Raw genomic sequence first — 27,859 nt, 5'->3', positions numbered from 1 at the left:
GCCTAGACACAGGTATAAGCTAGGCATTGAGGCAAGTGCTCTTGTGTACAAAGCTTGGACAGAACTAGAAGGAAAAAATGTCCATCACAGATCAAAAGGCAAAGTCACTTGAAATCACACCTAAAATTATCTGTCCTTTGCTTGGATTAGAAACAATGACGAGATTAAAGAGGACTAAATAAAAGGCATTTTAAGTGAACAAAACATGCTTAGAATGTAGTTTGGCTACAGAAGTAGCAAAAGACAAACCAGTATCAAATCTTAGAAGGTTTATTTAGTTAATTATCTTACAGGCCAAGCTAGGTGATGGGAAGAAAAGGTATGAGATGAAAAACTGGACTTCAAAAGATTATTAGAGCATGACCAGCCTAAAGAGATGAGCAGAAGAAAAGAATCAGTGCTTGTCACTACATACTAGAATTAACTCTAAATCTTGGATTAGGGACTCCTTACTAAATCTATACTACCCTTACTGTAAAAAGGCTGTGAAAGGTTAAGTAGCTTATACAAAGTCGCAGATAATTAAGTGGTAGACATCAGATTTGAACCTGGGTTTGAAGAGCTTACACTCTTAAACCAAAGAGCCAGCCTGGAATGAATCCTTAAGCCAGGATCTAGGCAATTACAAAACCCTTTGAAAGCTGTAACCAGAGAAATCATTTAATCGAGAAATTATATTTTCCCACTGTCACTAACCTTACAGAATACCAATTAGGCTAGGCATTATTTCTGCGCCCCCCCCCCCCCCATATTTCTCTAGGACAAGAAAAAAACAGAAAAGACTTTCCAGATTCTGCCATTTCAGAGTGAGTGAAAAGCCCGACTCACCTAATCACTACACAGTGAAACCCACTAGTCAGTATGCCCTACCTTAATGCCAATAAGCTTTTTAGTCCCTTCTTTTCAAATAATACCACCATCAGACAAGCCTATACATGAAGGTGGAATAGCAAAAACCAGAAGGGATCTAAGGGGAAACTTAAAAATCTAATAACTTAAAAATAAGATATTGTTGCCATAAACCAAGCAAGCCCTAATAAAAAGGAACAATTAGAAAACATTCTTGGAAATTAAAACTATGGCCAATATAAAGTTAACAGAATGGCTGGAGAAATAGAATTGAGGAATTTAAAAAGCAGAATAAACATGGACAGTCAAATATCTTAATTACTTAGGAATGCCCGATAGACCCAGAGAATATGGAGAGGAGGAAATTAACAAATAATTCAAATTCCTCACAAGGGGCCCAGCACAATTAATTAGGACAAGGCAACAGGGCAGATGAGCATGCAATTTCAGACTACCCAGGATAAAGAGTCGATTTTAAAAGCTTCCAGAGAGGGGCGCCTGGGTAGCTCAGTTGTCAAGGGCCTGCCTTTGGTCCTGGAATCGCGCCCTGCATTGAGCTCCCTGCTCCGTGGAAAGCCTGTTTCTACCTCTCCCACTCCTCTGTTTGTGTTCCCTTTCTTGCTGTGTCTGTCAAATAAATAAGTAAAATCTTAAAAAAAAAAAAAAGAGCTTCCAGAGACCAAAAAAATGGATCCTATACAAAGGACTGGGGATAACCGTGGCATAAGACTTCTCAAGCATGGCACTGGACGCCAGAGTACGATTAAGTCAGATCTTCAAACTGGGATGAGGAGGGAGAGGACATGATCTTTCGAGTTCTATACTCAAGTGTGAATATGAAACAAGGCCATTCAGACACAGGGATTCTAAAAATTGACATCCCGCTTGCCTTTTCTCAGGAAACCACTTAAAGATTTCCTCAGCATTTTGAAAGTAAATTAAAAACAGGAGGCCAGGGCGCCTGGGTGGCTCAGTGGGTTAAGCCGCTGCCTTCGGCTCAGGTCATGATCTCAGGGTCCTGGGATCGAGTCCCGCATCGGGCTCTCTGCTCAGCGGGGAGCCTGCTTCCTCCTCTCTCTCTCTACCTGCCTCTCTGCCTACTTGTGATCTCTCTCTCTGTCAAATAAATAAATAAATAAATAAATAAATAAAATCTTAATTAAAAAAAAAAACAAACAAAAAACCGGAGGCCAAGATTCAGGATACAGGGAGCTTCCAAAAGCAAGGTGAAGGGAAATCCTGGGATCACGACAGGGGAGCCCTAGGATGACAGCTGCACCACAGCCCAGAGAGCAACCAGCACAGACCGCAGGACAGCGGGGTGGCTACAAGGAAGTGCAAGACTGAAGACCGGACCTGAAGTGGTCGAAGCACGCTGGAACGCTGCTCTCTCATATAACCACGAAGGCAAAGCTGCCAATTGCAAGGTTGGTTCATTGAGCCCTTGATGTTCGAGTTGGCTCCTCCGGAATTACTGCCTCCTCCTTCCGTGACAAGGTGACAGATGTAGCTGCAAACCATGTCCTCAAAATCAGGAAAACACCAAGGAAAAGTTTCTCTTCGTTTCCCGAGAGAAAAACCTTACCTAGCAGTGCTATCCTATCAAACTTCCCCTAAGATTCCAATGACCCAGAAGTCACTTCAAGGAAAGTTGATAAAAATGTTGTTTTCTCTCTTCCAGTACAGAAAGCACTGACGCCAAGCTGAAGTCCACAGGTCATGGGCTCCAGAGTGTTGTACTAGATAAAGCAAAGGGCATAGGGACTGGAGCCAGATGCCTGGGCATTTATATATATCCCATCGCTACTTACTGTAATTTGGGTTCTCACCTTACTTAGGGAACCTCATGGCTGACTAAGATGGATGGCTAGATCAAGGTGATATTTGTGTATTCCTGGGCTCCCTCACCAAAATTAGCATCTACATACTCTCATAGTAGCAGCTCAGTTAGATCCCAACCACTAAGTTAGATTCTGAACCCAAGAGCTTATCTATGGCATTTATAAGAACAGTGATAAATTACAGGTTCTTCTATCTGTCAAAAGAAAAGGAATATAAGCAGGGATAAAAAAAATATTATCTGGATCTTATCTCTGCTATTTGAAAAATAATTTGCTTTTGAAAAAGTAATTATAGGGGCTCCTGGGTGTCTCAGTCGGTTAAGGGTCTGACTTCAGCTCAGGTCATAATCTCGAGGTCTTTGGGTTGAGCCCCGCAGCAGGCTCCCCACTCAGCAGGCCATTGGCTTGTCCCTCTCCCTTGCCCCACTCATGCTCTTGTTCGCTCTAATAAATCAATAAAATCTTTTAAAAAAAATAAAAGGTAATTATATACAAACTACAGACACTCTGAGGGGATACCTCATTTGTAAGCGGAAAGACACTGCTTTCCCCGTGTGAAGCCCGAGCAGGCTGTAGGAGTCCTTCACCACCGTATGACCAGCAAGTGGTACACGGCAGGCAGTCAAAACAGATTTATTGAAAAAATTGGTGCAAACATGCTTTTATGTAGGGAGCTAATTACTGAGGTTCCTTGTTGATCTGAGGAAATAAACAGCACTCTGACTAGAAAGGTAATGCAAGAGCGTTGTTGGGTATGGAGTGAAAGGAAGATCAGTATTAATTAAAGGAAGACTGAATTTTGCCCAGATTTGTTTCATAAAATGCTACAGTGAGACTTTACTACGTCTAGTTAAAATACACATGGATAGGGGCACCTGGGTGGCTCAGTGGGTTAAAGCCTCTGCCTTCGGCTCAGGTCATGATCCCAGGGTCCTGGGATTGAGCCCCGCATCGGGCTCTCTGCTCAGCGGGGAGCCTGCTTCCCTCTCTCTCTGCCTGCCTCTCTGCCTACTTGTGTTCTCTGTCAAATAAAGAAATAAAATCTTAAAAAAAAATACACATAGGATATATAACATAGGATTTCATTAACCAAAATAACTGTACAAAAAATAAACAAATTAACTTTATTAAGTTACCACTTCAGTCCTTCGACATTGATTTGTTTACAAAAATATCAGCTTGAAATATATCATTGAAAGTGAGTACACACAATAAATAGAAAATAGGGATGCATGGTGCTGGAAACATATCAACCAACTTATCGTCATCCGTTGCCCACTATTATAGGCAAGATTTGACGAACAATCAGCATTATTGAAGGAGTAGTGAAAGTACCTGGGAGAGGGTTGCAAACTACAAGGGAAGTAGCTTAAAGCTCTGGACCACTCACCAAAAAAATATTCACTGTTTATCTGGGAGTTAATCTCACTATACATGGCACTGAATTACCTACCGCCCATAAGAACAATTTAAAAATAAGGAAAGTAGCCAAGGAACCTTCATTAACAGTATTTTTAAGTCAAAGTTTACTTTAAATATCTGATGATTATCCAAATATCCAAAGCTAAGAGGCATGTCCTATGACAATAAGTTATAAATAGTCTGAATTTAATAACTTAAAGGTGATATGGTTAATAGAATACATACTACGTGAGTATCTCAACTAACCTTCAAATAAGGTGATAATTAAAAGGTTTAAATTTACAGTTTCAATTTCTGGTAAGAGTGCTGTCCATATTCTAGCAATAGTGATGACATCCCATTATCGTAAACATGCTAATACACCCATTACTCTGAATTACACTTGATTGAATTCTATATACATGTGGTTCCATATTCCAAGTGCAAATTCTCAATGGTGCAGATTGATAATCAAAGCTGGGTTTAACAAATGCTTTCTGACTCCTGAAGGCAAATGGTAAAAGCACTTCCTAAAAATGAATAAGCTAAAATTATAAGTAGGTGACCAGTTCTTTTTCCCTTTACGTGTGATGAACTTCATGAAGCATTAATTCCCGAGGTATACTTGTTTCGGGACCATACAGCTTACACGCTCTTCTTTCGAAGGCAGCTACCATCTGCTTTACAACTTCATCGAAAAACAGTGTGGCAAGCTGAGAGTGCAGAAGGGAGCGAAATTCAAAAGAAATCTGTAGGAAAAGGTTAATTATTTTAGGAAGATCTTTCTTTAACTCAGTCTCTACTTAGAGTACTGGTATACACACTGTGAAATGGGCTGCTTAGCCAGTATCTAAGGCCGAGCTGGAGGGGTGTATCTAGATGAAATTTTTTATCCTCCCTCAGAAGATAGATGCTCAGTTTCCACAGTAAACCCAACTCCTGCTGGTGCCATAAGCTTAAGTAAACACAGCCTGAATGTCATTTCAAGACAAATAATCTGCTTCTATTATTAAGTTAAAGAAAACTGGAAAAAAAGCTTTACTGAATGAACACCATATTATTCTGGCATCTTTTTTAATGTACCCCTTTTAGATCTATCCTATCTCTCAAAAGGAAATAAAGTAGGGAACTAATCCTGCTGATAGGTATTCTGGGAAAAGTAGCAGCATGAAGAGGAGATTGAGCCACAAAACAGATGGGGCAGGTGGTACAATCTGGAAGTGAACAATGACGTAAAACTTCCTTTATAACTCCTCAAGATGTACGTCAAGGCAGGTGGCTTGAGAAATAGTTTTTAAGGACCAAATACCCACTAACTTTTTTTTTCCCACTAACTTTAAAAACTGCTTTAATTTTCATTTTTTTGGTAGTTTTTCATTTTGAAGTAATTTCAAATTTATAAAAAACGTTGGAAAAATAGTACAAAGATTTCTCATACACCCATCACCCAAATTTCCCTTTTTCAATGCCTTATATAACCAAAATGCAATTAGTAAAGCCAGGAAATTAAGAGTTAATGCTACTAGGTAAAAACACTAATATCTAATCTACACAGGCCTTATTCAAATTTCCCCAACTGTTCCATTACTGTCCACTAATTTCTGAATGAAAACAACTCAAGAGCTTAGAACAGCAGCATATAGTAATTTAATCAAAATTATGACTATTCCTTGAAATGCAATGCCTGAGTTGCAAATACAGAAAATAACTCATGTATTATCTGTTCAAAGAAAAGCCACAAGTGGCTTTAAGTTTTCTATGGCTAAGGTGATGTGAACAAGGAAATACCATAGTCCCTAGATTTTAGAAACACATTTTCCCCCTTCTGCACTTTATTTCTGTATCATAAAGCAATATGTAGATTTTATTTGGTGTTAATAAACTCTTATTAAGCTCTTAGTGAGGTCATAATATGTGTCTTATAACCTGTGAACCTATAAAAATGAGACAATAGAGAAGGAATGACCATTCAAGGTTTCAAGAAACAGAAAAAGAGAAAGATTCATTAGTATTCCTTCTTATAAAGTTAGTATAGAAAAAGGTATTCAATATTCAGAATTTGAGATTTTCTGAAAGCCATCTTTCAGTAATCACTATGCACGTGAGATTCATGACAGCAGGTGGATTCTAATCAATGGATTATTCCTTCTTTATCAACTTCACCTGATACTTGGAACAAACCAACGGCTATAAGAGAGACTTACTGAAAAATCCAAGGTACAAGTTCTTGGGTAGCCAGGAAGACCTGGGCTAAAACGCCAAACAGTCTCCAAATGATTGAAAAGCCTCCCATCAGTACAGGATGCCTAGAATGAAATGGAAAAAAAAAAATGCAGTAAAATACCATTTAGACTGTCTAGAATCTACAGTTGAGAATGATTTTTGTAATTTTTAATTTTTTCTAATAAAATCTTTTTTTATTTAAAGATTTTATTTATTTGACAGAGAGAGAGTAGGCAGAGAGGCAGGCGAAGAGAGAGAGGAGGAAGCAGGCTCCCCGCCGAGCAGAGAGCCCGATGCAGGGCTCAATCCCAGGATCATGAGATCCCTGAGATCATGACCTGAGCAGAAAACAAGTCAGTCGCTTAACCAACTGAGCCACTCAGGTGCCCTGAGGATGATTTCTTTCTAAAATATGTTTGTACGTCAGATCACAGGGGATAAAAAAACACCTCATTTTCAGTTTGGTACTAGGAAGTAATCTCTTGCCAATGTAAGTCATTTTCTTTCCTCCAGGGATCCCCAAGATTGTCAGTTCCCCCCTTCACTGCTGTCACTCAGGGTACTCACAGTTTTCTCCTCCATCAGCAAAACAGGAAGTGATTTTTCTGGAAGTTTATTTTCGGCCCTGCCACTTATAAGTAATCCTGAACAATTTAATTCCCTGTACCGTATTTCCTTAAATCTATAAAATAAGAATAATATATATTTTATGCCATATAATATATATATTTTTTGCCTAATATATATTTTATGCCTTATAACTATAAAATAGTTATAAGGTATCTGGCACAGATCCCAAGTAGGGTTCTAGAATTCTCCTTTCCTACCAAAGATTTTTCTCTCGGCTGTCACATTTAGTGACATTATTCTCTGTTTCTCTCTGTTTCTAAGGGCAACTGCGGTTCTAGTTTTCCTGAGTCTGGCCCTGGCCCATGTCCCTGATCCATTCTAACCTCAATTCTCTTCAGGGTTCATGTTTGTTTTAGATGCGTATGTACACACTGAAACACAGTATTTAGAGATGTTATGTACAGTGGCATCTTGGGATTTCCCATTCTGTATCATTCAAAGCAGGCTGACTGAGAACCACTTAGAGCTGCCTCCTGCAGTGTGAAAAAATGGCAGCCAAAATCCCAGTCACTAGAAGACTGTCAGGACTGATTATGACTTTGAATGAAGTTCAGCTTCTTTACTTAGTATCCTAAGACACTATCTGGGCCTTAATACTAGTAGACAACTGATCTCAAGAATACGTATCACCTTCCCTCACCAGCAAACCATCTTTTAAATTCTTATTTCAATGACAACACCCAGGGCTCCTGTGTGCCTCTCAGTCCATTAACCCTCTGCCTTTTGCTCAGATCATGATTTCAGGGTCCTGGGATCAAGCTGCATGTCAGTCAGGCTGCTCCCTTCTCAGCAGGGGCTCTGCCTCTCGCTTTCCCTCTGCTCCCGCCCTCACTCTTGTGCCAGAGTGCTCTTTCAAATAAATAAAATCTTAAAAAACAAAACAAAACAAAAGAACAAAAAAACAAAGTCAACACACCCATCCCCAATTAAGCCTTAAGTTTCCATCTCTTTTGGCATATCCCAGGGCCAATAAATAATCAAGTCTCTCTACCCTTTTTTTTTTCTTTTTTTTTTAGAGAGAGAGAAAACACTCACATCCAGGGCCAGGTGAGGGATGGGGAGGCAGCACAGAAGGGGCAGAGAGAGAATCCAGGTGCCTCTATCCCTTTTTTCTTTGATAACGTATTCCTCTTACCAGTTTAGATGTCCCTCCCATGAGCTTACACACTATGGATCAGCAAAAAGGACTTGCACATATAACCTCTTTTCCCCCAGAGTGTACTTTTTCTTCCCCAGCTATTGGCTCCCTAAACACAGAATGCAGGATTAATTCTGATTATATCTGGATCTCTCCAAAGATAGTTTCAAGTAGAAGCCAAAAGAGCTTAAAATATATTTACAGTTTATTCCTCACTGCCTCTTCATCAAAACTCTTTTGAGTCAATTATCAGATGAAAACACAGTAGAATCATTATAAAGAAAATCAACTGCATCCATATTAAAAAGCATTTACAGAGAAATGCTCTGTTTCCACATTTATAAAAGAAAATATTTTAATTGTTACAATGGAAACCAATAAATGTTTTAAAATTTATTTAGACATGATAAAGTAATATTCATCAGAAAGCTAAGTAATAACTAAATTTAGTCACATTATGCTACATCAGTGGTGAAAAGTCAAAGTTTTCTTCAAGGGTTCAGTTTTATATACAGTTCAATAATGACCATCTAATTTTTAAAAGCATCAACAATCTACTATAAAATCTTATTATTTCAGTTACTGAATTTTAAGGTAAATGTTCTACCCTTCTTTACAATCATATAAGAAGCTTATAGGAGGGGTGCCTAGGTGGCTCAGTTAGTTACACATTTGACTCTTGATTTCAGCCCAGGTCATGGTCTCAGGGTCATGAGACTGAGCCCTATAAAGGGCTCCACATTGAGAGTGGAGTCTGCTTAAGATTTTCTCAATCCCTCTCTCAAAAAAAAAAAAAAAAAAAAAAAAGGGCAGCTTATAGGAAATTTAACAATGAGGGAGAAACAGTTATTGGGAATACTCACTATAATATCCCAAATTCCTCTGACTACTTTTTCACAAAATGTAGCAGTGCTGTATTCATACCAATAATCTAGCCCAAGAACCCACAAATTTTTCCTGCTATGTTTAGATATTGCTAACAGCCTCATTCCTAACAGAAGAGATACTGACTACAATAGGAGGTGTTATGATGACGACCTACAACTGGTTCTTCTGATGAACTGACCCACACCATACAAACTACAGCATGTAAAATGTTTAGCCTGTGACCCAGGCAGTAAGATTTCCTGAACCAATGCCTTTATTAAATCTGCTGAAAACCTTCAAGGGCTTCTGGCCACTGCAAATTCATGTACAGTAGAATTACTGATATGTCACAGGCATATTTGGGGCAATAAATAATTTGCAGAAAAAAAGTCACATGGCTTCTGCTGATCCCTTGGTTTTAATAATTTGTATTTTGTGCCACAGGCTTATATTAGGTATTAAAATCCAAAACATGAACCCAGGGACAACTGAAAGCTTAGTGTATGTAGTTGCGTGTTATTCTCAAATACATCTTCAAACAATAAATTAGCACATTAAGTGAAGAAGCTTATTTTAATGGAAAAATAGCTTTGGGATCTGACATACAGTATTGAGTTTGCATATGGTTCATAATTTCTCTAAGCCTCATAAAATTGAGATGGCAATGATCATTTCATAGATGTTATTATGAAGATTTTTTCTTTCTTTTTAAAGATTTACTTATTCATTGGAGAGGAAGAGAGAGAGAGAGAGCATTGCACACAGGGGCAAAGGGAGAGAGAGAGAGAAATTCTAAGCAGACTGCGTGCTGAATGCGTAACCAAACGCAGGGTTTTTTTCCCCCCAAGATTTCTTTTAGTTAGATGCAGCATAATTCATGAAGACTTCAAGTTATAAGACACTAAGGTCAGGAAATAGAAAAACGTTTTAAGATTATAGAGATACTTACTGGTGTCAGAAAGACTGAGCCAGAGTCTTGGCTCTGTAACCTTGGGCAAGTTACCTAACTCTTCTAAGCCTTAATTTGCTCAACCATAAGATGGAGAACAATTAACATTTGAATCTCAAAGGGCTGTAGAGAAGAATAAGTTAATAATTCCAGTAAAGCCCTACAAAGAGCTCTCTTACAATGCTAGCTATTGTAAGAGAGACAGCACAGTATATTAGTAAAGAACTCCAAAACTATGAGACAAACAGGTGGAACTATTCACAATGGCAAAGTCCCACTGGGGCATGGCCTTTTAAGTAGAGTTCAAGTTTGAGAGTAAGACAAGTGTGGACTCCAAGTCTTAGCTTCACTGGGCAGTAGACTTTTCTCCGGTATGAGAGATACCACCTCCTTCAGTGCCTAACAAGGAGCTGACAAAGGCATTTAGCTCTGGCTAATTACCAAGAAATGATATCCCATGGGCATAAAATACAACTAAGCTCTAAGCCTTTGGTCAAAAAACTCTTAAGAATTCACAAGAATTCGATGGAATTCTGCCTTTCTGTGTGTTTAAGCCTGGGTATCTGTCTATACACGTCCCCTCTTCTGACAAGGGTAAGATAATCAGTATAATGCATGTAACAGTACCTCCCACTTCAGTACCCACTGCATGGCAGGATGACCTCAACAATGTTTGTTATCCGTATTTGTATCTTTTTTACCCTTCTTTATCCTCTCACTTTCCCTTAACTTAAAAAAAAAAAAAACTAGGGCAAAAATTAACTTTAAACATTTTTCACTTGTGTGGTCCAATCTTTCCCAAGGGTCAGTAATCCTCAAAAGAAGAAAAAAATAAAAAGCTTCTTATTTACATATTCTAGTCAAATTTCTGTTTGGAAAGAAAAATGCTAATATTGTATAATTAAGAGATTGTATCTCTTAATTGTATAGTTAATTAATTGTATAGTTAATTATATAGTTAATTATATAATTAATTGTATAGTTAAGAGACATAAGAAATCATTTGTTTTTTCACCCTCCTTCTCTAATTAGTTTAGGGAAATACTTTTAAGCTATTATACTTTAACTCATTTGATATAATCAACATTTGGGAAATATTTAAAAACAATGAAAACCAAAACCATTACCTTCACCAAATGTGGTTTCACCAAGGTTACTACTGATGTGTAGCGCTCCAACACAGGTGGAAACCCAATTTCTAATCGTGTTTTGCAATATCCGGTTCTCTTTGATATTACATCTGATTTTTTGCACCAAGGAACAAAATGCTTGTAATCCTCCATTCCTGATACCACATCGTACATTTCCTGCATAGAGTATCTTGAAAAAAAAAAGGGGGGGGTTGGTGTTAACTACACCTAGTTATAAGGCACGTAAATACTTTAAACTGAATATAAATAAAACTTAGTATGTATAAGGCAATAAATCATTTGGCAATCATGCTAAACCACATGATGAAATGAATGACTTCAAAGCAATACAAAAAAATAAAAGGGAGCTAAATATTTGTATAAAGCAGAGGTCATAATTTAGCATACATACCACAGGCTGAATCTGGCTAATAGATGTATTTTTTGAAATTTTAATTAGTGGCCAGCATTTAAAAATTGAGAGTTTGGGAAAAAAAAATACAAAAAACAAAAAAAACAGGGTACCTCAGTGGCTCAGGTCATAACCTCAGGGTCCCAGGACAGAGTCCTGGTCGGGCCTCCTGCTCAGTCGGGAGCTGGCTTCACCCTTTGCCTCCCACCCCTCCCCCGCTCATGTGCTCACTCTCTCTCTCAAATGAATAAATAAAATCTTAAAAAAAATAACCTCAATTGAAAGCAACTTAAATACATATCAGCTGATGGACAGTAATAAGTGCTTAATATAATAAAAAGTATTAGTAAATTATGGTATATCCATACTGCGGAACTCTCTACCAGTTATTTATCTATTTATTTATTTATTTGACAGAGAGAGATCCCAAGTAGGCAGAGAGGCCGGCAGAGAGAGCAGGAAGCAGGCTCCCTGCTGAGCAGAGAGCCTGACGTGGGACTCTATCCCAGGACCCTGAGATCATGACCTGAGCCGAAGGCAGCGGCTTAACCCATTGAGCCACCCAGGCGCCCTCTACCAGTTATTTAAAAGAATTAAATCAAATATATACTTAAAGTTTGTTTGTTTGTTTATTTATTTTAGTAATCTCTACACCCAACATGGGGCTCAAACTCATGACCCTGAGATCAAGAGTTGTGTGCTTTTCTGACTTAGCCAGCCAAGCACCCCCCACTTTGTTTTTAAAGTTTTGTGTCTTTTTTTAAAGATCAAATATATACTTTAGAGCAAGGAGGTTTACAATATATTAGTGTATGAAAAAAAGCACTTTACAAAGCATACAGGATATGGATAATTCTATTATCCATTTAGGAAAAATTATAAGTAAATACTGTATTTCTCACTTTTAAACATTTGATATTTAGTTTTCCTGAAACTAATTATTATATTAATAGAATATCTGTAATGAAATACAATGTGGGGCTCGATCCCAGGACCCCGAGACCATGACCTGAACTGAAGGCAGATGGTTAACAGAGCCACCCAAGCACCTCAACAATAAGTAGTTTTTAACTCAAGAAAAAGAAGTAGGAGTAAAGATAGCACATATACTTCCATACTGTTAGGTTTTTATACAAGCATGTAGTATTTTTGTAATTTATAAAAAAAGAAGCCATTTTAGAACACAAGGGAAACCTCTCATTCTTTTAATGAGCCAGCATAATGCCCTGACAACCTGAATATGACAACATAAAATATAAAATCTGGGGGCGCCTGGGTGGCTCAATGGTTTAAGCCTCTGCCTTCAGCTCAGGTCATGAGCTCAGGATCCTGGGATGGAGCCCCACATCGGGCTCTCTGCTCAGTGGGGAGCCTGCTTCCCCCTCTCTTTCTGCCTGCCTCTCTGCCTACTTGTGATCTCTCTCTGTCTATCAAATAAATAAATAAATAATCTTAAAAAAAATAAAATCTGCAGACTAAATATGAGCAAATAAAATCCAGCAATGCATTAAAAAAAATTAGCAATCAAATGCAACTCATTTAAAGATTCGTGGATGGCTTAGAGCCAAGAATTATATTATACCAAAAGAATAAAAACTGTGTAATTCCCTCCATAAATGATCAAATGGCATTCCCATTAGAGTTAGAAATAAGATAAAGATGCTAGTTATTGTGGTTAGGTAATGTTGTTTTGGGGAGGAGTCCAAGATGGCAGAGGAGTAGGAGACCTTAGTTTTGTCTGGTTCCAGGAATTCAGCTAGATAGTTATAAAATCTTTCTGAACACCTGTAAACTCAACTGGAGAGCTAAGAAAAGAATAGCTGCAACTCCACAAATAGAAAAATGACCACTTTCTGCAAGGTAGAACAACAAGATGGAAAAACTAACCTCAGAAAAGAGAGAAAGAGGCAGTACTGACTGCCAGGAACCTAATCAGTATGGACAGAAGAAAGATGTAGGAATGAGGGTTCAGAATAATGATTATAAAGATACTAGGTAGGCTTGAGAAAAAGCATAGAAGACACCAGAGAATTCCTTTCTGGAGAAATAAAAGAACTAAAATATAAAGTCAAAATCAAAAAGGCTACTAACGGGATGTAATAAAAAATGGAGGCTCTAACTGCTAGGATAAATGAGGCAGAAGAGAGAATTAGGGACACAGAAGACTCAATGATGGAGAAAAAAGAAGCTGAGAAAATGAGAGATAAACAACTCCTGGAACATGAGGGGAGAATTCAAGAGATAAGTGATATCATCAACCAAAACAATATTAGAATAATTGGGATCCCAGAAGAAGGTGGGGGCAGAAGGTATATTGGTATATTGGAGCAAATTAAAGTGGAGAACTTCCCTAATTTGGGGAAGGAAACAGGCATTCAAGTCCAGGGAGCACAGAGAACCCCCCTCAAAATCAATAAAAATAGGTCAACACCCTGACATATAATAATAATATTTACAAATCTCAGAGTCAAGGAGAATTCCTGAAAGCAGCTTGGGACCAGTGGTCAGTAACCTGCAAGGTAGAAACATTAGACTGGCAGCAGATCTATCCACGGAAACCATCAGGCCAGAAAGGACTGGCATGATATATTCAGGGTGCTAAGTGAGAAAAATATCCAGCCAAGAATACCTTATCCAGCTATGACGTCATTCAAAATAGAAGGAAAGAGCAAGTTTCCAGGACAAACAGAAACTAAAAGAACTTGTGATCACCAACAGGCCTGCAAGAAATATTAAAAGGGATACTTTGAGCAAAAAGAGACCCTAAAAGTAACACAGACCAGAAAAGAACAGAAACATATAGAAACAGTGACTTTACAGGTTATACAATGTCACTAAATTCATATCTTTCAATAGTTACTCTGAATGTAAATGGGATAAATGTCCCAATCAAAAGACAAAAGGTATCAGAATGGATAAAAAGGCAAGACCCATCGATATGTTGTCTGCAAGAGACTTATTTTAGATCCAAAGTCACCTCCAGATTGAAAAAGAGGTGGAAAACCATTTATCATGCTAATGAACATCAAAAGAAAGCTGGGATGGCAATCCTTTTATCAGACAAACTTAGATTTTAAAACAAAGATGCGGGGCGCCTGGGTGGCTCAGTGGGTTAAAGCCTCTGCCTTCGGCTCAGGTCATGATCCCAGGGTCCTGGGATCGAGCCCCACATCGGGCTCTCTGCTCCGCGGGGAGCCTGCTTCCTCCTCTCTCTCACTCTCTGCCTGCCTCTCTGCCTGCCTCTCTGCCTACTTGTGATCTCTGTCTGTCAAATAAATAAATAAAATCTTTAAAAAAAATAAAAAATAAAAAAATAAAACAAAGATGGTAGTAAGAGATAAGGAAGGACACTATGTCATAATTAAAGGGTCTCTCCAACAAGAAGATCGAACAATTGTTAATATTTATTTCCCTAAAATGGGAGGAGCCAATTATATAAGCCAATTAATAACAAAATTAAAGAAACACATCAATAATAATACAATAATAGTAGGGGAGTTTAACACCCCCTCACTGCAATGCACAGAACATCTAAGCAGAAGATCAACAAGGAAACAAGGGTTTTGAATGACACACTGGACCAGAGGGACTTCACAGCTACATTCAGAGCATTTCCATCCAGAAGCAACAGAGTATACATTTTTCTTGACTGCACATGGAACATTCTCCAGAACAGATCACATACTAGGTCACAAATCAGGTTTCAACTGGTACCAAAAGACAAGGATCATTCCCTGCATATTTTTGGACTATAATACTTTGAAACTAGAACTTAATCACAAAGGAAATTTGCAAAGAACTCAAATACGTGGAGGCTAAAGAGCATCCTACTAAAGAATGAATGGTCAACCAGGAAATTAAAGAATTTAAAAAATTCATGGAAACAAATGAAAATAAAAACACAATTGTTTCCAATCTTTGGGATACAAAAAAGGTGGTCGTAGGAGGGAAGTATATAACAATACAAGCCTTTCTCAAGAAACAAAAAAGGTCTCAAATACACAACCTAATCTTATACCCAAAGGAGCTGGAGAAAGAACAGAAAATGAAGCCTAAACTCAGCAGTAGAAGAGAAATAATAAAGATCACAGCAGAAATCAATGACATAGAAACCAAAAGAACAATACAACAGAGAAAGAATCCAGATAAATAAAATCATGAATGAAAGAGGAGAGATCACAACCAACACTGAAGAAATTCAATTATAAGAACATATGCTGAGCAACTACATGCCAACAAATTAGGCAACCTAGAAGAAATGGATGCATTCCTAGAGACATATGAGCTACAAAAACTTAAACAGGAAGACATAGAAATCCTGAACAGACACATAACCAGCAAGGAAATTGAAGCAATAATCAAAAATATCCTAAAAAACAAAAGCCCAGGGACAGATGGGTTCCCAGGGGAATTCTACCAAACACAAGGAAGAATTAATACCAGTGTGCCTGGGTGGCTCAGTCAGTTAAGCATCTGCCTTTGCCGCAGGTCATGATCCCAGGACTGAGCCCCGCAATAGGCTCCTTGCTCAGCAGGGAGCCTGCTTCTCCCTCTCCCTCTGCCTGCCACTCCTCCTGCTTATGCTTTCTCTCTTGTTACCTCTCTCTCCTTGTATCAAATAAATAAATAAAATCTTTTTAAAAATTACTATATACTTCTTTTTTTTAAATATTTTATTTGTTTGACAGCTAGAGAGAGAGCACAAATAAGCAGAGTGGCAGAGAGAGGGGCAGAGAGAGAAGCAGGCTCTCTGCTGAGAGCCTGATGCAGGGCTCGATCCCAGGACCCTGGAATCATGACCCAAGCCGAAGGCAGCCGCTTAACCAACTGAGTCACCCAGGTGCCCCACTATATACTTCTAAAGCTGTTTCAAAAAATAGAAATGGAAGGAAAACTTTCCAACAACTTCTATGAAGTCAGTATGACCTAGATCCCAAAACCAGACAAAGACCCCATCAAAAAGGAGATTTACAGACCAATATCCCTGATGAACATGGATGCAAAAATCCTCACCAAGATACTTGTAATAGGATCCAACAGTACATTAAAAGGATGATTCACCACGACCAACTGGGGTTTATTCCTGGGCCATAAGGGTGGTTCAACCTCCTCCAAACCAGTCAATTTAATACACTACATTAATAAAAAAAAAAGGACAAGAACCAACTGCTCCTCTCAAAAGGTGTAGAAAAAGCATCTGACAAAGTATAGCATCCTTTCTTTTTTTTTTTTAGCATCTGTTCTTGATTACACTCTTAACTACACTTCTTGACTACACTCTTCACAGTGTAGGACTGGAGGGAATGTACCTTAATATCATAAAAGCCCACAGCAAATATCATTCTCAATGGGGAAAAACTGAGCACTTTTCCCTAAAGTCAGGAACACAAAAGGGATGTTTACTACCACCACTGTTGTTAAACATAGTACTACAAGCCCTAGTGTCAGCAATCAGATAACGAAAAGAAAAAAAGGGCATCTGAATCAGCAAAGAAGAAGCCAAACTCTCACTCTTCGTAGATTATATGATACTCTATGTGGAAAACCCAAAAGATTCCACCCCGGAATTGTTACAACTCATACTAGAGTTCAGCAAAGTGGCAGGATATAAAATCAATGCACAGAAATTCATTGCATTTCTATATACTAACAATGAGAGAGAAGAAAGAGAAATTAAGGAGTCAATAGCATTTAAAATTACACCCAAAACCGTAAGACACCTAGGAATAAACCTAATCAAAGAAGCAAAGGATCTGTACTCAGAAAACTATAGAACACTCATGAAAGAAATTGAGGAAGACACAAAGAAATGGAAAAATGTTCCATGCTCATGGATTGGAAGAACAAACATTGTTAAAATGTCTATGCTACCTAGAGCAATCTACACATTCAATGCAATCCCTATTCAAAATACCATCAACTTTTTTCACAGAACTGGAACAAACAATCCTAAAAGTTGTGTGGAACCAGGAAAGACCCCCAAATAGCCAAAGGAATGTTGAAAAATAAAACAAAACAAAGCTGGTGGCATCACAATGCCAGACTTCAAGCTCTATTACAAACCTATAATCATCAAGACAGTACGGTACTGGCACAAGAACAGATACATAGATCAATGGACCAGAAGCCAGAAATGGACCCTCAACTCTATGGTCAACTAATCTTCCACAAAGCAGGAAAGAATGTCCAATGGAAAAAGGACAGTCTCTTCAACAAGTGGTGTTGGGAAAATTGGACAGCCACATGTAGAAGAATGAAACTGGACCATTTCCTTATACCACACACAAAAATAGACTCAAAATGGATGAAAGACCTCAATGTGAGACAGGGATCCATCAAAATCCTAGAGAACACAGGCAGCAACATCTGTGACTTCAGCCACAGCAACATCTTTCTAGACACATCTCCAAAGACAAGGGAAACTAAGGTGAAAATGAACTACTGGGACTTTCTCAAGATAAAAAGCTTTTGCACAGCAAAGGCAACAGTCAACAAAACCAAAAGGCAGAATGGAAGAAGATATCTGCAAATGATATAACAGATACAGGGCAAGTATCCAAAATCTATAAAGAACTTATCAAACTCAGCACCCAAAGAACAAATAATCCAATCAAGAAATAAGCAAAAGACATGAACAGACATTTCTCCAAAGAAGATACCCAAATGGCCAACAGAAAAAAATACAAATCAAAACCACAATGAGATACCACCTCCCACCAGTCAGAATGGCTAAAATTAACAATTCAGGAAACAACAGATGTTGGTGAGGATGCCGAGAAAGGGGAACCCCTTTATGCTGTTGGTGCAAAGGCAAGCGGGTGTAGCCCTCCTGGAAAACAGTATGGAGGTTCCTCAAAAATTGAAAATAGAGTTACCCTATGACCCAGCAATTGCACTACAAAGTATTTATCTCAAAGATACAAATGTAGTGTTCTGAAGGGGCACCTGCACCCCAATGTTTATAGCACCAATGTCCACAATAGCCAAAGTGTGGAAAGAGCCCAGATATCCATTGTCTGATGAATGGATAAAGAAGATGTGCTATATATATACACAATGGAATACTACTCCTCCATCAAAATGAAATCTTGCCATTTGCAACATGGATGAAACTAGAGGGTACTATACTAAGTGAAATAAATCAACCAGAGAAAGAAGACTATCATATGATCTCACTCATATGTGGAATTTAAGAAACAACACCAAGAATCAGAGGAGAAAAGGTAAAAATAAAATAAGACAGAATCTGAGAAGGAGACAAACCGTAAGAGACTCTTAATTATAAGAAACAAACTGAGGGCTGCTGCAGGGGGGGGTGTAATTGGATGATAGACATTAAGGAGGGCACATGATGTATCTATACCTCTGAAACTAATAATACATTTTACATTAATTAAATTTAAATTTAAAAACTTAAGTAATTCAAGATGAAAACAAAACATTGTTCTCAAAGTATTCGTCAATGTAATCAAATCAGAACATGAAATATGAGACACATGTGTGTAACTGTATTACGTGAAATGATCAGTCGGCAGGTTACAGGATTATCAATTCAGAAGAGAAGCAATTCAGAATTCAGTCAAGTAACCTGTTACAGAACTTTAAAAATTAATGCCTTTCCTATTAACAAGAACCTATTAGAAAACAGTCTATACTATAAAATGCAAAATACCTACAATAAATTCAACACAAAAACTTCAGGGCCTCAACAGAAAACAAACAGAAACCAACAGTCTATGGAACATGTAAAAGATGAGTGAATAAGGAGAGCCAGATTCATACTATTCTTATAAAGACTCACCACTGTTACAACAGTATTCAACTTAGAAATGATAACAGTATTTGAGACCACCGCTGTGGCCTGAAAAAGACGGCTGGGATGTGATTCTGTCCCCTCTTCAACAGGTACAGGGTCACGATCTATCAGGCCATGCCCTACAACTACCCAGTGCCCGCGACCCCACAGGGCCCAAGCTTGGAGCGGTTGAAGAAACTGCGAGCACCTCTTATGGCAGGGAGGACACCTCCTCCCAGTGGCCAATAAAATGCGAAAAGGGAAAGAAAAAATATATGCAGTAATTTAAACAATCACAATCTAAATTACAAAAGGGATGCTTTGGATTAAGAGAGAATGAGTCTGGGACGCCTGGGTGGCTCAGTTGGTTAAGCAGCTGCCTTCGGCTCAGGTCATGATCCCGGCGCCCTGGGATCGAGTCCCACATCGGGCTCCTTGCTCAGCATGGAGCCTGCTTCTCCCCCTGCCTCTGCCTTCCATTCTGTCTGCCTGTGCTCGCTCTCTCCCCCTCTCTCCCTCTGATAAATAAATAAAATCTTTAAAAAAAAAAAAAAAGAGTATGAGTCTTTTTGTATGTTTAAATTAATCTTTATGATCATGAAATGAAGTCCACAGTAGAGGGGAGGGGGGAAAAAAAAGCCCTACCTCCTAAAACCTCTGAGGTTTTACTCACTTTGAGATAAATGCTAAAATAAATCCCATGAAGAAGTATGAAATCTTGCAGCCAGGAAGTTAATTGTAATTAATAATAAAATAATGTAATAATGAAATATTTAAAAATTGTAATAAAAGCACCTAAGAAAGTAGTATAGCATAGTGGTCAAGGGGATGGGCTTGGTAATCAGAAAGGACTATGCTCAAGTACCAACCCTAAAACTAAGCCACATGACCCTGGGTAGGTTGTTTTGCCTCTCAATTTTATTCTCTTCATCCATAACAGAAAAGTAACTCTATAGGGTTCTTTTGAGGGTTAAGTGAAATCGTTTTGGTATAGTACACAAAGCTTAATAAGCATTTAATAAAGAGACGCCTGGTTGGCTCTGTCGATTAAGCGTCAGACTTTGGCTCAGGTTATGATTTCAGGATCCTGGGATGGCGCCCCACGTTGGGCTCCTCACTCAGTGGGGAGTCTGCTTGTCCCTCTGCCCCTCCCTGCTTGTGCACACGCTCTCTCTTTCTCAAATAAACAAATAAAATCTTTAATTTAAAAAAAGAGCGCTTAATAAATAGTAACTAATATTATGTGTTTATGTCAAATATGGAAAAAAGGTAAGATGATCACTCGGTAAGACCAATTTGTAGTAAAAAGAATTTCAGCGTGAGAAAGAATAAGGAAGTAAATAACAATAAGTAAATATGGTTGGAAAAAAATCTTAGGATTTATGCATGACACTTAATGTACATTATCTCCATGAGCTTTAGTTTCCCCATCTCTAAAATGGGAATAACAACACCTACCTTACATGGCTATTGTGAGAATTAAATAAAACTGTAACTATAAAGCACCCAGTAACACCTGTCAAATGACAGGCACACAGCATAAAAAAAGATATTGGTAGTGATTCAAAAGTAAAACAGACCAACGTATTATTTATCTTTTCATTCACAGATACCAGCTCTGGCAAAGATGTCTCCCTACCCAATTATTTAGGCTCTCTTTACATGGTGTTATTGCTGGGAAGAAGTTGCTCCCCCGCCACAGAGGCTACTATTCCCAATTTCCCTCTTGCATTTAGATGGTATTATGTGACTAGTTCGTGCCAATAATCCCTTCCAGATGTTTTTTTTTTTTTTTAAGATATTATTTATTTAATATTTATCGCTGTGCAGGGGAAGAGCGAGTGCACAAGCAGGGGGAATGGCCAGAAGAGGAAGAAGGCTCCCTGCTGAGCATGACCTGAGCTAAAGGCAGACACTTAACTGACTGAGCTATCCAGGCATCCCTCAATGCAGTTTAGAATCAAGTCTATCTATAAGAGACTCCGAGGACTAAGAAATTACAAAAGGCATAAGTTAGATGGAGCCTAGGTTCCTAAACTGCTGCCCATGGATGGGGAACACCCACTTAAACTTTACATAAGAAAGAAATAAACTTTGGGGTTTTACCTGTGTAGCTGCTAGTATTACCTTAACCAATACAGTGACTTAGCCAGTAATAAAGGTAATTTTAGTGACAAAAGCTGAGTCTGCTGAAGGTCCTTCACTACAGAAAAATCAGAACAGAAAAAGCAACTGAAAAAATTAATGAAATGCACTTGTACAAGAATTTATGTAATACTTAATGGCCTGTTGAGACCCCCTTGTAGAAATTCCCATATGAACAGATTCTGTATTTCTGGTTTAGCAGAACTGCAGTCTCTCTATTCTCTTCTCTATACAACCCCTAGATCAAGGGCCCAGCCTTGCCCATTGCACGGTTCGGCAAATAAAGTTTTATTAGCACAGAGTCACACATTTATTACATATTGTCTACAGTAATATGTCATCTGGGGTACAATTACAATGACAGAGTTGATTGGTTGCTACAGAAAAAGTACGGTCCACAAAACCTAACATATTTACTACCAGGTCCTTTACAGAAAAAGTCTGACAACCTACGCCCCAAGTGGTAGGAGCCACTTAGCACATCTGTATATTACCTTCTATGCATGTTTATATGTGAGGGAGCTATATAAACATATTGGGCCCAACATACCACTAATGTTGCCACTATAAAAACAAACGGTATACAAAAATGCAGGTCTAAACAGTTCAATTACTTCCTTTACACACCAAGGTTTAAATCTATCCTATAAAGTTACCATGTAATTATGTTTATTCAACAAATATTTATAAAAGAGCAAAAGCTATGGAAAGGCCCAACTAGAAAAAACAAAGCATATTCTGTACGAAGAAAATCCAGTAAAAAAAGTCACGATATTCTACAGAAAATTGTGAACATACTCTTTTAGCAGAACTATTATTCTATACAAACCCTAGAATTCTCCTCTCTGAATATTCTTTTCTTTTGTTTATTAATGGTGCAGCAATTTTGAAGAAGGTTCTTGCATAGATCTCCTTAGGCAAAATTGAGGTATGTAGCAGAAGAGTTCTGCTCATCAGTATGCCACAGGAAGCTGAATATCTAAAGAGACAAAAATTACTTGATTAAGAGTAGCACTGAAAAAAAAAAAAAAGAGTAGCACTGAAAATTAAAAGAAAACACAAATTAGACTGTAAAATACTATCACATGTTACCCTTTTTTTTTTTTAAGTAATCTCTACGTCAAACATGGGCCTCAAACTCATGATCCCAAGATCAAGAATCACATGCTCCATCAACTCAGCCAGCCTGGCACCCCAGTAACTATAACACTTTAGAAGGCTTCACAACTTTAGAATATTCCTGAAAAATACACACACACACACACACAGTTGCGCACACATGCATGCACAGAAACACACACAAAAAATAGTTTCTTAAGTGCCATAAAGAAAACTAAAAATAACAGCTTATGGTTAGGGTTAGAAGTTTCTGGCACAAATGGTATCTTTCCCAGAAAGTTGGCTTTCAGTCTATAGTCACAATATATTCTTCCCATACACTTGCTAGAATATTCATCATTTCTTTTCTTTTTTTTTTTTTTTAAGTAAACTCTACCCGCAATGTGGGGCTCGAACTCATAACCCTGAGACCAAGAGTCACATGCTCTACTGACTGAGCCAGCCAGGACCCCTCCATCATCTATTTTCTAACTCATCTATCCAGGTTGTCTTCCCAGCTGGATCCACAGAGGTTCCTTAATTCTTGATCTACTCGGAGACTGGAGACTAGAGATCGAGTGGCCCTGTTAGAACTGTTGCTTTGTTCTTTCCCTTCCAATCTCCATTTCAATGCACATATGTAAAAACTCATGTCAAGGAAACTAAAGTATGACTTGTTTGGGGTACTTCTAAATATAGATGCCTGATATACTTTTTTCCACCCGAATATTTTTGCCTTTCCCCACTAAGATTATTGCATAACTATTTTATACTACTATTCATGTATTAGTTCACATACTTATTGAGTTCTTGTTCTGTGCGCAGTAGGGATATAATGGTAAAAATAAAAATTCACTCTATGAGGATTTAGTAGGACTTTGTAGGTAAGGATTCAAAAAAAGTGCTAAGAAAGAAATGGGGGTGGGGACATGTAATCGGGAGCTCCTTTAGGAGTGGGGTAGAAGTTTTCTGAGGTTATATTTCAGCTGTAACTTAATGGAAGAAGTTAGCCATGTAAAGAGAGAAATAGCTATGTATGTACATAAGAAGTGTGTGTGTGTGTGTGTGTGTGTGTGTATGTACGGAAGGAGGAGAAGTAGATGGGGGGCATTCCAGGTAGTAGGGAAAGAGCCTGGCAGTATCCAGAGACTAAGACTAACAGTGTAGCAGCACTATAGCAGGCCAGGAGAGTACCATGAGATAATGTTAGACAGACTAGAGCTGGATCATGCTAGGAATTATTAACCAGGATAAAGCAATTTGGAATTTATCCTTGGTGAGAATCTGTTTAAGAATTCCAAGTAGAAGAGTGTTATTTCGGGGTGCTTGGGTGGCTCAGTGGGTTAAGACTCTGCTTTCGGCTGCGGTCATGATCTCGGGGTCCTGGGGTCAAGCCCCGCATCGGGGCTCAGCGGGGAGCCTGCTTCCCCCTCTCTCTGCCTGCCTCTCTGCCTACTTGTGATCTCTCCTCTTTCTCTGTCAAATGAATAAAATCTTTAAAAAAAAAAAAAAAGAGAGTGTTATTTCATTAAATCAAATCTTCAAATTATTTTTTAAACGTTATTTTTTAAAAAAGATTTTATTTATTTATGAGGGAGAGACAACGTGCATGCACACTGGAGGGGCAGAGGGAGAGGGAGAATCCTGAAGCGGACTCCCTGCTGAGGGTAGAGCCCAAAATGGGGCTTGACCCTAGGACCCTGAAATCATAACCTGAGCCAAAATCAAGAGTCGGCCGCTTAATCCACTGAGCTACCCAGGAGCCCCCAAATTATTATTTTTTTAAATATTTCCTTTTTTTTTTTAGTTTTTTTAAAACGGGTTGGGGGCTGGTAAGGAACTGCAGAGCTACCCCCCCACACACACACACACACACTCCTGTCCCACTTACAGGCCACCACCCGCCAGCGATGCCCAGGTAGGGGCCAACCCTCCAGCTCCATCCACTTTCAGGACTAGTTGATTCAGCAGGTGAGCTGTTACACAGTCCTTAGTGGGCCCAAACTATTTTTTAAAAGGGTAAAGAATAGCCTGGTCAAAACTCCTTGTGTCATACATAAAATTTGCTTTATAAAATAGGATTTACATATAAATAAAATTTCTTTAAAGACATAGACACCCTACAATGTGGCCAGGGAGGAAGAGACAATGAAGTCAAACAAAGAATGGTTGAAGAAATGGGGAATATTCAGCCAGGAGATAAGGATGATCCCTGAGAGTATGGTTCCAAAATGTAAAACAAAAGTCCAAATGGATGGAAACAAATTTGGGCTCCAGAATACAAGAAAGAACTTTTGAACAATTAACACTCTTTATAAAAATTAGATGGGCTTGGGGCACCTGGGTGGCTCAGTGGGTTAAAGCCTCTGCTTTCAGCTCAGGTTGTGATCCTAGAGTCCTGGGATCGAGCCTTGCATCGGGCTCTCTGCTTGGCGGGGAGCCTGCTTCCTCTCTCTCTCTGCCTGCCTCTCTGCCTACCTGTGATCTCTGTCTGTCAATAAATAAATAAATAAAATCTTTAAAAACAAATATTAGATGGGCTTATTCTAGAGGCAGTAAAATAGAGGTCAATGAAAATGGTTAAGCTAAACACTGCACAACTATTAATTAAGATGTAACGTAAAAGAATAAAACAAAGAGGGGCGCCCGGGTGGCTCAATGGGTTAAAGCCTCTGTTTTCAGCTCACGTAGTGATTCCAGGGTCCTGGGATAGAGCCCCACATCAGGCTCTCTGCTTAGCGGGGAGCCTGCTTCCCTTCCTCTCTCTCTGCCTACTTGTGATCTCTGTCTGTCAAATAAATAAAATCTTTAAAAAGAAAAAAAGAATAAAACATATGAACTGTATTATTGAACTTATTGGCCTCTTTTAAGATTTTAAGGTATTTATGTATCCAGCTCTAAATAACACTTCAAAAAAAAGAACAATGGGGAAAATATAGTAAAACAAGACAGCTTTCAGAATTCTAGGCTTTCTAAAGGGATATCAGAGGAGGTATTTGGTTTTATAATGATGGTAACAGCATATTTTAAAGATATCTATGATATTCTTTTTTAGTCAAAAGAAGTTTTAGATAGATTCAACTCCTAGAGAGAATATAAGTGCTGGTGTTCCCAAAAATCTTTAAAAATATGGTTTGTTATGTGAATCTTATTTTAAAGGCAGAGATAATATTAAAATAAGCCCATTGTGATTTTTCTTTAGAGTAAACCTATGGAGTTTGCTTAGCAGTCAGATTACACCAATAAAAATGAATGACAGTCACTCTGCTAAATGAAGCAGAACAGCGGAAATAAAAAAGTAGGCAGTTAATTCACCCCCCCTTTAAAAACTCACATAATTTAGGATCTCTGTTAGTTTTATTGATCACAAAAAGCAAATCTGGTGTACAAAATACCTAATCACATTTCCCTTGTAAGATATTCTTTAGGCGACTTTGTTAAAAGTTTTATCTATTTCCCCACTTTTCGTATACTTTGTCACCTATTATTGGAAGCCAATTATGAGACAGATATTGAGCACACTTAATAATTTTCTGATAAATCAATGTCAGAAGAGGCAGCATCTCTGAAAACCTTTATTTGAAAAAAATCTAAGACCACTGCTTCTGAAGAGGTGACATGGTTGACTATGAAGCTTACTTGTCACTGTACATGGTTTTGAATTTTGTACCAAGTTTATGTAATACCATTGCCCCAACCTCCCCTTCTCCCTGCCCCCCAAAGCCCCAAAACAACCCTTACAGAATCTGATTACAATTACAAAGGAAATATCTGTCTTTAGAGCAAGCTAATAGTTTTCCTGATGATTTCCCATACTATGGTTACAAGCCCTGGACAGCAAATCTATTTTCACACATTACCAAGAATGATGTCTTCAACTGCAACGAGGAGCCATACAGTCATATGTATCGTTCAACTATGAAATTAAAACTGAATCAAATGATGGACAGCTTTTGTCACTCACCTTCCAATAATACTACATCTCAAATACTCTAATAAAGGCCAGAACGTATGTTAATGCTTTGGCCTAAAAATGAGCTCATAAACTCCTTCCCTCTTCATTATTATAAATATTTGTCTCGGAATTTAAGCCTTAATTTGATCATTAAAACAATCATATTTTTTCTTAGAAATAAGAGTTTTATTTGCAAGCCAACATTTTGTAAGAGTCACACAAACAGATCTAAAGCAGGACAGGCTATGTTCTGCTTAGAACTAGTTTTTCAGGTTGTTTCCTTCAGCAGGACTAAACGATATGCGATATTTTATTTCAATTTCAACCAGTATTTGTCTAAAAGGATTGAGAGTTGGCGGGGGTTTGGGGTACTTGAAAAATTCTTCACTTATTCTAAATTCCTGGAACTTAACATTTGTGCTTTCTCCCTTCATTCTGTACTGTTTACAACTGAATACATTTTAGACACTGTAATTTTCGAGCGCAATTTATTCCAAAGTCATTAGTAGAAAGAAACGAAGCGGTGGAAGTGGGGAATCGTTCCTGACTCCGCCTCCACCCACCAAAAAGGAACCGACCAGGAAAATCCCAGGCTGGTTCAAGGTTACAGGACGAGTTACAGTCGAGTGGAAAACAAAATCGAGGTCCCCTACTTCGGCTACGTTCCGTTTTGTAAGCACCGAAGGGCGGAGTCGAGGACCCCTACCCGCCGCTGGGAGAGGACTTCCGGCCAACTCGCCGGGGAGCAGGGGAGGGCTCGCCGCCGGGCCCCGAACTCCGGCAGCCGGCCGCTCGCGAGCCGCGAAGTTGGAACTTTCCGAGAGCGGCGACGGCAGGCCGTGGGGGGAGGAGACCGGAAGAGTCCCCAGTCCCCCGACGGCTGCTTTATCCGCGGCCGGTCAGTCGCGCCGCCGCGGATTCACCACCTCTCGCGAGGGCAGCGAGTCCCCGACCCCGGCGCGGCGTCTGGAGCAGGCCCGCGAGCCTCCCGCCCGGAGTGACGAGCGCGAAGTCCGAGTCCCTCACATGCCGATCTCAGGACACTCTCTCCCCTTAGAGACGCCAAAATGCCTCCGGTCCGGGGCGCCGCCTCACCTCAAAATTCCTCGGTCCCCCCAACTCAGCAAGCCCGGGCCGAAAGCTACCCCCGTCGCAGCACCCCTGTTGTTTATTACCTGACGTTCCCCGCAGGCCCCTGCGCCGGAGCCGGGGTTTCGGCCGCTGCCGTCGACTTCGGACGGCATCCCGAAACCACCTTCCTCAGAGCCCTCTGACCGGTCCGAGCTGCCATGATCATCTCACTGAAGCCGGTCGCCAACTCCGGGACCAGGCCCACGGCACCGCCCTCCTGCGGCGGGCCAAGCCGCCCGGCTCCCGGGCCTTCCCACCAATCGGCGGGCCCCGTGAGCCGCCAGACACGCCCCCT

The 27,859-nt window shown here is 39.2% G+C and overlaps 1 protein-coding gene across 2 annotated transcripts; it reads right to left on the bottom strand.

Annotated features, from left to right (window-relative positions):
• Positions 1–3,791: 3,791 nt before the first annotated feature.
• On the bottom strand, positions 3,792–27,859 carry COQ10B (coenzyme Q10B). Of its 2 annotated transcripts, XM_059393124.1 has the most exons (5): positions 27,609–27,856; positions 22,210–22,359; positions 11,026–11,218; positions 6,296–6,397; positions 3,792–4,840 (listed from the first exon to the last, which is right to left on the bottom strand). In XM_059393124.1, exons 1-5 carry the CDS (start codon positions 27,728–27,730, stop codon positions 4,673–4,675), a joined length of 735 nt encoding a protein of 244 aa, XP_059249107.1. In that variant the 5' UTR covers positions 27,731–27,856; the 3' UTR covers positions 3,792–4,672. The 2 variants fall into 2 exon arrangements, with proteins under 2 accessions (XP_059249107.1, XP_059249108.1); XM_059393125.1 differs by lacking the exon at positions 22,210–22,359 and having other exon boundaries at positions 27,609–27,859.

The sequence above is a fragment of the Mustela nigripes genome, chromosome 3 (assembly GCF_022355385.1).
Source record: "Mustela nigripes isolate SB6536 chromosome 3, MUSNIG.SB6536, whole genome shotgun sequence".
Lineage (NCBI taxonomy): Eukaryota > Metazoa > Chordata > Mammalia > Carnivora > Mustelidae > Mustela > Mustela nigripes.
This window is presented reverse-complemented; position numbering and strand designations above follow the sequence as displayed.

Bases quoted from the DNA above. Each gene is read 5' to 3' on its own strand.
- COQ10B (XM_059393124.1), bottom strand. From the start codon at position 27,730: ATGATCATGGCAGCTCGGACCGGTCAGAGGGCTCTGAGGAAGGTGGTT. The intron at 11,219-22,209 runs GTTTGTATAGAA...TTTTTTTTCAAG, and splicing joins TCAGAGAGGAGAATTCTAGG to ATACTCTATGCAGGAAATGT. The intron at 6,398-11,025 runs GTAATGGTTTTG...ATTTCATTCTAG, and splicing joins TGAAACCACATTTGGTGAAG to GCATCCTGTACTGATGGGAG.